Genomic DNA, 10,316 nt, shown 5'->3' on the forward strand with positions numbered 1-10,316 from the left:
CCCTAGGGAGCTGGTGGCTGCCAGCTCCCTATACTCACAGCTGGGTCGTGTGCCCACTGCTACCACCGCCACCACTGTCACTGCCGCTACCATCATCACCATCACCGCCACCACCACGGCCACTGCTGCCATCCGGGCCACCCACTGTTCCCATGGCAACGAGCTGCCGGTGCTGGATCCTTCCCGCGACCCTCCCCCCACGATGATGCGTGGCACTAAGCCCCCCCTCCAGCCTCTTCCCCCCAGCCACCCCCTGGTGCCCCCCCAGCACACCCACGGCAGGGGCCCAGTGTGTCAGGGCCCTCCCTCCCACCCCCGTGTCAGGGTTCACCCCCCTGCTGCTGAGTCACTGTGGGTGCAGCCCCCTGACCTCGGGTGCTGAGTCATGGGTGGGAGCCGTCCCCCACCCACCCCACAAGGTGCTTTGGGGCGTGCTGAGCCTGTCCCTCCCCAGGGGAGCTTTCTCGGTCGTCCGGCGCTGCGTCAAGCTCTGTACTGGCCATGAGTACGCTGCTAAGATCATCAACACCAAAAAGCTCTCAGCCAGAGGTAGGAACCCTGGGACTCCCTGAGACCCCTTTGGCACTTGAGGGGATCACTCCCAGATATCCCTGGTACCCTGTGATAACCCCTGGTACCTACGGCACCCCTGATGCCCCTGACAGCCGTGATACCTGTGGTGCCCATGACACCTGTGACAGCTGTCACCCCAGTGGTGCTGGTGACATCAGGTGCCGGTGGGGGGGGACAGGGTGAATGCACCAGGGGGTGGGGTCTGGCCCTGCCTACCCCACTATCCCCCTGCTGCCTCCCCTGGGGTCCCTCAGAACTTCATCTGTCCCTGGGGGGTGTCCTGCGGGTATGCAGGTGTAAGCAGATGGCAGGGGTGAGGGGGGTGTACGATGGTGTGCACGCACAGGTATGAGCCCTGTGTATACACATATGTGAGCTGTGTGTGCACAGGTGTGTGCAGTGTGTACATGGGGGTGTGTGATGGTGGGTATGTGAACACATGAGCAGCGGGGGGTACCTGAGTGTGTGTGCACACGTTTGTGTTCATGGTGTTTGCTTATGTGTGTGTTCATGGTGTGTGTGCACAGGTGTGTGTGTGTGTTTGGTGTGCACCCAGGTGTGAGCAGAGTGTGTGTCAGCAAGGCTGCAGGTATGCACATATCAACAGTGTGTGTGTGTGTGTGCTTGCACGTGAGGGTGGGCACTGCTGTGTGTGCACATCTGTGAGCAGAGTGGGTGCCTGTGGGGTGAGCTGGGGTGTGCTCACAGCTCAGTAGTGCGGGTGTACAGGTGTTTGCAGGTGTGGGATGTGTGACAGTGCGTGGGGCTGTAGATGTTTAGGATGTGCACCTGGATAAGAGGCAGCATAGTGTGGCACAGGGTGTGTGTGTGTGTTCTGTGTGTGTACATGTGTGTGTCTGTGGCTATAGCTGTATGCACAGGTGCGAGCTGTATGCACAGAGGTGAGTGGAGCAGTGCACACGTGTGTGTGAACTGTGTGTGAGCTGTGTGCACATCTGTGTGCTCTTGTATGCAGACACATCCAGGGGCGCAGCTGCACACAGAGGTACATGTGTGCACTCATGTAGTGGCTGTTGCAGACACACATGTGTAGAGTCACACACAGCTGCACAGATGTACACACACAGGAACCGCCGTGCGCAGGGGTACAGCTGCAGACTCCACATCACATACAAACACAGGTACAGTGATGCACATGGGTGCAGCCACACACACGTGTACAGCTGTGCACACAAGTACAACCACAGAGCTGTATGGCTGCACAGGTATTACACAGGTACAGCTGCACACAGGCACGCTCACGTGTGTGCACAACTGCAGGAGAAAGATACCCCTGCGCACCCATCACACCGGCACACCCACACAGCCACAGGTGCTTGCACACATGTGCACACCCATCTATACGTGTGTACAGGCATGCACGGCTTCACTCGTGGGCACACACATGAGCATGCACACCTGCACAGGTGCATCCACACGCACACCCAACCCATGTGTGCATACATGCAAGCCTGTACACACTGGCACTGAGCACAGCCAGACACATGCACACAAGCCCACAGGTACAACCCCCATCCCTGCCCGCAGTGCATACCTGCACAGAGCCACACGCACTCCCATATGGGCGTCTTTGGCTCCTCTTGCTGGGGTTGGCCTGGGGGCAGGTGATGGGGGATGGGGGGTAGAGGGGACAGGGCCGATGTCCCCCTGACCACTGCCCCCCCAGACCACCAGAAGCTGGAGCGGGAGGCGCGTATCTGCCGGCTGCTCAAGCACTCCAACATCGGTGAGTGACTGAGGACACCGGGGAGGGGTCTCACCACTGTGGACCTGGTTGGGGCCACCGAGGGACACCCTGAATGACATCCTGGGATACACTGGGTGTCCCTCTGGGGGTGTATGGGGTCCCTCTGGATGCCACCTTTGGGTCACCGGGTGTGGGTGTGTGGGCTGCACGTGACACAGACACACATGGGTGTCACATGTAGTGGCTGGGGGAGGAGGAGGCCAGGGAGTACATGGGGGGCTGAGACTGAGCCTGTCCCTGTCCCCATCTGGTCCCCACAGTGCGGCTCCACGACAGCATCTCTGAGGAGGGGTTTCATTACCTCGTCTTTGACCTGTGAGTGTGGTGGGAGGCTCTCAGAGCTTCAAGAGGGTCTCGGGGGATCCTGGGGGCTTGGGGTCTCAAGGTGATGTGGTGCCTGGCTGTTTTTCAGGGTGACGGGTGGAGAGCTCTTTGAGGACATCGTGGCACGGGAGTACTACAGTGAGGCTGATGCCAGGTGAGCCTCCACCCCCCCACCCACACCCCCTAAAGCGCTGGACACCCCCACCCACCTGTGCCCTGCACCCTGGGAAGCATGCAGGGATGGGGCAGCTCCAGCAAGGCAGGCAGGGGGGCACCCTGTGGGAGGGGGGGTGCACCCCCTCAGCCCCCACGTTGTTGTTACCCCTCCACTGGCCCCATCCTGCTGCTGGGTGGGGTGGGGCCCCCAGGTGGGGCCCCCCCATATTCCACTTCCCACCCCATGCTCCCCTCTCTGCTGCTGAGTCCTGGCACTATCATGACCTGTGCTGGGGGGGACTGGTTGCAAATGGGGGGCCCCCAGGGCCCGTCCTTTGCTGTCCCCAGCCCCCCAGTGCCCTGTGTGCCACTGTGTGCCCCTCCCCGTGGTCTCTGGGCTTTCACAACATTGTTTCTCCCCCTCTCTCGTTCCCCCCATCTCTGCCCCCCCGTCCCTGTCCCCCTTGTGCCCCTCACCTCCTCCATCCATTCCCCCCATCCCTCTGTCCCTCTCGTCTCCCATCACACATTGCTCGGGCTCTGTGTGTGTCCGTGTCTCCATCTGTATGTCCGTCTGTCCCACCGCTGCCCTCCACTCGCTGCACCCCCAGCCCTTGCCCTCTGTTTTGCCTCCTACACCCATCCTTGTCCCCAAAATGCCCCTTTTATCTTCCCATCCCCCTGTCCTGCCTCTTTCTCCCACCCCTTTACCCCCAACCTGTCCCCACACCCTGACCGCCACCTCTTGCCTCCCACCCCTTTACCTCATCCCACCCCACCAACCTGTCCCCCCACTCCCACCCCCTTTACCTCATCCTGCCCCCTCCCACCCCCTCCATCCTGCACCCCTTCACCCCATCCTACCCCACTCCCACACCCTTTGCCCTATCCTGCCCCTGTATCCTGACCCCTCTCCTACCCCTAACCCTCCATCCTGCCCCCCCGCCCCCGCCCCCCGTTCTGTTTTGCAGTCACTGTGTCCATGAGCTCTTTGCCCGCGTTCCTCCCACCCATCACTTTGCCCCTGAGCAGAGGGAGCCGCAGGTCAGTATCTGGGGGGGGCCGGGGGGGCCATTTCCCCCTCGCTGCCCCCACCCACCACTGCCCCCGCTTCCTGGCCCCCACCTCCGCTCGTCAGGACCCTGCTGTGGGGCCTTCTCCTCACTCTTTTTTCTCCTTGATCCCCCTTTTTTGCACCCCCCTCACAGAGAGGTTACCCCCCTAATGCCCCTGCTCCCCCAGCTAGGCGGGGCCCCCTTTCACCCCCATTTCAGGCTCTCATCCCCTCGCTCCTTCCCTCTTTCTTTCTTGTCTTGTCTCCATCTGCGCCCCCCCCACGCCCCCCACCCTCTGTTCCCCCACTTCCCCCTTGAGTCCTGTCTGGGGGACCTGTCTGGGTGGCAGCAGGGACTGGGACTCCCATGGGGACAAAAGCACCATTGGGGTGACCCCCATGGCTCTGTGCCGAGGTTGGAGGTCACCTGGTAGGCGCTGAGGGGTGACCCCCAGGCAGTGACCCCCTCAGGGATGAACCACCAGCCAGTGACCGTCCACCCCAGGGTGACCCCCAGGTCGTGATCCCCCAAGGGATGATCCCACAGGAGGTGTGACCCCTAGTCAGTAATCCTCTTGGACAGAAAACCCTGGGATGACAAGCCAGGGGTGACGCCCAAGGGATGACCCCCAGACAGTGATATGCCCCCAGGGGTGATGCCCCCCAGGAAGGAATGACACCCTCAGGGATGAACCCCCCCCTCAGGCTAGTGTCCCCTAGGCAATGACCCACTCCAGGTGAGATTCTCCCCAAGGATAACCTCTCTGGGTGACCCCCCAGGTGATAGGGATCCCCCAGGAGTCCCCCAGGGGTGATGCCCCAAGGCTGACCCCCCTGGCAGGGATACAGAGGGGTTGCCATGCACAGCACCCACAAATCCAAGGTCACCACTTGTTTTTGTCAGTTCCCCCCTGGGTGCAGTGAGGGACAGGGGGGCTGGTTTGGAGGTGCAGGTTGTGGACAGGGGTTGTGGAGGTGGGGGAGCAGTGTACCTCTGACCCCCCTCCATTTGCATGCAGCCACTGCATCCAGCAGATCCTGGAAGCTGTCCTGCACTGTCACCAGATGGGGGTGGTCCACAGAGACCTCAAGGTAAGTGTGTCCCCCCAGCCCCCATTTGTTCCTCTGCCCCTCTCCCCCTACCCAGTTCTTGGGGTCCCCACAACCTGGCCGGGTAGATTCTGGGGAATCACTGAGATCTTGCTGGGCTTGGGGGATCCTCTCAGCTCTGAGCACTCCCATCTACCTTTTCTGGGGATGCACGTGTCCCCCAGTTGTGGCACTGTTCTGCACTGCTGGGGGTTCTCACTGCAACCCCCCAGTCACCATTGCCCCAGGAGGAGAGTGAACTGGTGGGGAGGGGGGCATGGGGGTGGGAGCAGCTGGAGCTTGCCTGGAAGTGTCAGGGCAGGACCACATCCCACGGGGGGATGCTGGGATAGGGGGGATGCTGGGATGAAGCCAACGAGACATGAGATATCCCTGAGCTGGCCATGGGGCTGTGCCATCCGGCACCCTCAGCCATTGGCAGAGGGCACCCACAGCCACAGCCCCACAGCAGAGAGCCTGCTGATGGGCAGGACCTGGTCAATGGCAGCCGTAAAGTCCCTCTAATTGCCCCATCCCTCCTCTCTCACCCACCCATGTCTGTGCCCGGTGCTGTCCGTGCCTGGTGCTCCCTGTGCCCGGTGACCGCATAGCCGGAGAACCTGCTTCTGGCCAGCAAGTGCAAAGGGGCAGCAGTGAAGCTGGCGGACTTTGGCCTTGCCATCGAGGTGCAGGGGGATCAGCAGGCCTGGTTTGGTGAGTGCTGCTACCCCCCCTGCCCACCATAGCCCCAGCCCCTGCCCACTGTGTCCTGCTCACCGTGTCCCTGCGCTGTCTGCTGTGTCCCTCCACGTCCGCTGAATCCCTGCTCTGTTCCTACTGCATCTGCTCTGTGCCCACCATGTCCACCCCTGCCCAGCACATCCTGCCCCATGTCTATGTCCCAGTCCTGTGCCCTGTCCTTGTCCCCTCCCATTGTGGCTCACCTGTCTCTCCTCACCCATCTCTCTGTCCCTCCCAGGATTTGCTGGCACACCTGGCTACCTGTCCCCTGAGGTCCTGCGCAAGGAGGCCTATGGCAAACCGGTGGACATCTGGGCATGTGGTAAGAGCCAGTCCCTGCCCGGTCCCTGCCTGGTCCCTGCCCCTTCTCTGCCCCCATCCCAGACCTGGACCCAGTCCCAATCCTGAACCATGCCCCATCCCTGTCCCACACCTGCCCTAATCCCTGCCCAATGCCTGCCCAATCCCATCCTAATCCCCGCCCCATCACTGCCTGGTCCTTTTCTGATCCCATCCCACTCCCATTCTGTCACTTTCCAGGCTCCATCCTAGTATTCTCCCATGCCCATCCTAGTCTCACCCTCTTTGCCATCCCATTTCTATGCTGGTCCCAGTTCCAGTTCCAGCTCTGACCCCATCCTGGGGCCATCCTGTGCCACATGTCCTGGCAGTGCCACACTGTTCCCTGTTCATGCTGGCAGCATAGAGGACAGGCCATGTTGGGAATAACTGCTTTGTCATGGGGACACTGCAGGGCTGGAGGGAGCCAGGGGTGGTTTGGGGTACCTGCACTCCCCTAACCCCACTCTCCCTGGCTCAGGGGTCATCCTGTACATCCTGCTGGTGGGCTACCCGCCGTTCTGGGATGAGGACCAGCACAAACTCTACCAACAAATCAAGGCCGGGGCCTATGATGTAAGTCTCTGGTGCCCTGCGACGACTGGCCCATTGACGCTGGAACCTACTGAGGGATGCCACACCTAACCTTTGGCAGGCAGGGCCTGGGGGTGGCTCTGGGCCGTGTCTTTGGTGGCTGGCTGGGGATATGTAGGAGTGGAGTGATACAGATACCATGGCACTGCCCCTCCACAGCTGTCACCCCCATGTCCCTGTGCTCCCCCAGTTCCCTTCACCTGAGTGGGACACAGTCACCCCCGAAGCAAAAAACCTCATCAATCAGATGCTGACCATCAACCCTGCCAAGCGCATCACAGCCCACGAGGCCCTCAAGCACCCGTGGGTCTGCGTAAGTGCGGTGTATCCCCCCAGTGCGTGTCACCCCTGTCCAGTGACCACTGGCACCTGGTGCTGACCCCACTGTCCCCTGCAGCAACGTTCTACCGTGGCCTCCATGATGCACAGGCAGGAGACAGTGGAGTGCTTGAAAAAGTTCAATGCCCGGAGGAAGCTCAAGGTGAGGGGGCTGGTGGGGGAGGTGTGGGCTGGAGACAGTGCTTATCCCCCCCAGCACCACTCTGCCTCTCCATAGGGCTCTCCTGTGGGACATTCCCCTGTTTACTATGGTACCCCTGCCCTTCCCACTCTGGCAGCACCTGGACAGCCCATTCCTACCCCAGAACTCGTCAGGGCCTTCCTGTGCCTTTCCATGGGGTACAGTCCCTTCCCACTGGGTGTTGTGGTCCCACTCTGCTGTGCCTGGTGCTCTGCTGTGGGCTTTGGTCCCATCCCAGTGACACAGTGTGGCATAGTCCCACCCTGTCCCTGCCCAGTCTCTTGCCCCATGCCGTAGCTGTAGCCTGCCCCTTCGTCCTGCAAACCCCTCTCCCAATTCCCTGTCCCATGGGCCATATCCTGTACCACCCCCATCCCATCACCCCATTTCTCCCCCTCTATCTCGCTCACCCCCATCACACCTCGCAGTCCCAGGGCCCCAATCCTGCCCGTCCCACCCCAGCACCCTCTCCCCGGCTCACCCTGCCCCTCCCCACAGGGTGCCATCCTCACCACCATGTTGGCTACCAGGAACTTCTCAGGTAAGGGGGGGCTCCCACTGGCCGGGGGGGCCGGGGGCCGCAGCCCCCCCTCCATAGCCCCCCCCGGGCCGGTGCCCCCCTCTCTCTATCTTGCTATCTTTCTCTCTTTCTCCCCTCCCTTCCTTAACCCCCCCCACCCATTTTTTCCCCATCGGTGAGGACGGGGCATGTGGTAGCCAAGGTGGGGGCAGGACGCGGCCCCCCCGCCCCACGCACACAGCAGCAGGTAGTGCCCGGTCCCCGTGTGTGTCCCCCCCCCACTCCGGTGGCTGGCGGGGGGGGCGACATGGGGAGGGGGACGGAACAGCACCAGCCACCCCAGGCCTGAGGCCAGGGTGATGGGCACCCCAAGAGTTCTTGTTGGGGGGGGGGAAGGTGGGGGTCCCGGCTGTAGCCCCTCCCCGCCCCCCCTAACAGGAGCTCTGCTCCCTCTCTCTCTCTCCCGCGGCCCGCAGTGGGCAGACAGACCACCGCTCCTCCCACCATGTCGGCGGCCGCTGCCGGGGCCCCCCTGGGGCTGGTGGAACAAGGTAGACGCGTCCGCAAAGGGCCCCCCCGGCCCCCCGGCCCCGCTTGGTCTCTGTGTGTCCCCAGATCCTTCATCTTCATGTCAACCTCTTCTTCCAACCATCCTCTTCCCTGCCTCCCACCTCCCAACGGGTTTCGGGTACCCTCCTCGGAAATTGGAGCGCATGCATGGCCCCCCCCCCGCCCGGCACTGCCCCCCCTCCAGCCTCTCCCCCTCCCCGCTGGCCCCGAGAGATGCCGCTGTCCCCGCCGCTGTCACCCCGCAGCTGCCCCAGGGGAGGGGTCTCTGCACCGGCTGCCGCCCCCAAGGCGGGGCTGCTGCGTGCTCCACCCTGGCCCGGTGGCTCCTGGAGGGGGACGCGCTGGTGGCATCCCCAGGGTGCACATCTGGGTCAACAATGGGGAGCTGGGGGTGGGGGGATAATTTTAGGCTGTGTCCTCCCACTGCTCCCACTCCACGGCACTGCCCCCCTCATGCACACAGGGGGGGCACAGCGGTGCATGAAAGAGGGGGCAAACAGGCTGCATGTCCTGTGTCCCCCCGTGCCCCCCCTGCGTCCCCACCCCGCATGTGCCCCCCCCCCCGCATGTGTCTCCCCTCGGCACGTTCCCCCCCCAGCATGTGCCTCCCCACAGCTTCTGAGAGCTGCAGCCGGTGTTTGTGATGCTGCGAAACACTCGGCGGGTCTTAAACCATCCCCCACACAAAGGCACACCACTGGCCCCCCTGCCAGGGGTCCCCCTCTCCCCCCCCACCCCTAATTTGGCTCTGGTTTAAGCCCCGACCTCTCAGCGCCCGCCTGCTTTCAGAGGAGGGACCGGGACCCTTGGGGACGCCCTGCTAGGGACTCCTGAGGAGACATACGGCCACGAGGGAGGGATGTGTGGGTCATCTCCTCCTCCCAGCATCTGCCCACCCCCTCTTTTGGTGCTGATGGGTGCCACCCTGCTGTCACTGAACTCGTCACCGCACGTCCCCCCTCAACTTGTGGTGCCAACCGGGGGAGGGGTCCCTCAGTGTGGAGGAATGACAAGGATGCTCGAGGTGACACCCCCTGCCCTCCACACCCCCAAAACCACTTGTGCCCCACCATGTCCCCATCACCCTCTATTGCCCTACTGGCCAGAGATCGTGGTAGCAGTGGCAGATGCTCATACCCGTGCCCGTCCTTGTCCCCCTCCAGGGAGACAGGGGGGGCACAGGCAGCTGTCCCCACCCCCTGTACTCAACTCATCTTTTTTATGTTCTTTTTTTTATGTTTTTCCCCTTTTCCTCTTTCCCCCCGACCCCGTTTCTCTCTTGCCCCCCCCCCCACTCTTCTCTCTTGCTTTCCTCTCTGCATTTGTCCAAGGTAAGCCAGCCCTGCCCCCCCCACGCGGGGGCCACCAGGATGGGGACCCTCTCAGGTTGGGGGCACCTCTTTCCCCCAGTCTGAGGACTTGCTGAGTTTGGGGACCCCTCCCACCAAAATGGGGAGACCCTGCCTGGATGGGGATCTCCACAGGTTAAGGACATCCCTCCCAGGATGGGGACAGCCCCCCAAGGTTGGGGACCCCCCTGAGTTGGGAACCTCCCACTAGTATGGGGACACCACCAGGATGGGGATGGCCCCACAAGGTTGGGGAAACCCCTCCCTGGGTGGGAACGCTCTCTTCCCCCAGGACAGGGACCTTCCTGAAGTTGGGGACACCTCCAGGTTGGGGACACCCCTCCCAGCATGGAGAACCCCCCAAAATGGGGATTCCCTAGGATGGGGACAACCCTCCCAGCATGGGGACACCCTCAAAATGGAGACCCCCTTGGAATGGGGACACCCTTCCCCGCATGGGGACCACCCCTCTAAAATGGTGACCTCCCCCAGGATGGGGATACCGCCTTCCTTGTGTGTTCCCCCTCTCCAACACTGGGGTGGCAGGTGCTGCTAGCACCCGGGGTGGGATCAGGTTGGGTGGCCGGGAAGGGTCTGGATTTCTAGGGACACGCAGTGTCCCTTGTGCTGGGGGGGCGCACTGACACTGTCTCCCCCCGCAGCAGCTAAGAGCTTACTGAACAAGAAGGCGGACGGTGTGAAGGTGAGGGTCCTGAGGG

The 10,316-nt window shown here is 62.5% G+C and overlaps 2 protein-coding genes across 7 annotated transcripts in view; both read left to right on the forward strand.

Moving 5' to 3' along the window:
- Nucleotides 1–206: 206 nt before the first annotated feature.
- LOC109022933 (serine/threonine-protein kinase BRSK1-like) lies at nt 207–3,608 on the forward strand (the record flags this gene model as incomplete). The annotated part of the gene is made up of 5 exons (XM_019008803.2): nt 207–549; nt 2,261–2,320; nt 2,602–2,656; nt 2,754–2,819; nt 3,433–3,608. Coding segments are annotated over 5 exons (648 nt in total), but the record flags the coding sequence as incomplete, so codon positions are not given.
- Nucleotides 3,609–3,763: 155 nt separating this feature from the next.
- The window catches only part of LOC107213806 (calcium/calmodulin-dependent protein kinase type II subunit beta), a 12,654-nt gene continuing 6,101 nt past the window's right edge, over nt 3,764–10,316 (forward strand). Inside the window, exons 1-10 of one of the 6 annotated variants that reach the window (XM_019008820.2) lie at nt 3,764–3,865; nt 4,895–4,967; nt 5,576–5,678; nt 5,944–6,027; nt 6,526–6,620; nt 6,829–6,951; nt 7,036–7,119; nt 7,657–7,699; nt 8,155–8,229; nt 10,260–10,300. In XM_019008820.2, coding sequence (XP_018864365.1) covers nt 3,804–3,865; nt 4,895–4,967; nt 5,576–5,678; nt 5,944–6,027; nt 6,526–6,620; nt 6,829–6,951; nt 7,036–7,119; nt 7,657–7,699; nt 8,155–8,229; nt 10,260–10,300 — 783 coding nt within the window. In that variant the 5' untranslated portion in view covers nt 3,764–3,803. Of the gene's footprint in view, nt 3,866–4,894; nt 4,968–5,575; nt 5,679–5,943; nt 6,028–6,525; nt 6,621–6,828; nt 6,952–7,035; nt 7,120–7,656; nt 7,700–8,154; nt 8,230–8,827; nt 9,580–10,259; nt 10,301–10,316 lie in introns of those variants that run through there. The other 5 variants (XM_019008822.2, XM_019008821.2, XM_019008823.2 and 2 more) reach the window with 5 other exon arrangements.

The sequence above is a fragment of the Parus major genome, chromosome 22 (assembly GCF_001522545.3).
Source record: "Parus major isolate Abel chromosome 22, Parus_major1.1, whole genome shotgun sequence".
NCBI lineage: Eukaryota > Metazoa > Chordata > Aves > Passeriformes > Paridae > Parus > Parus major.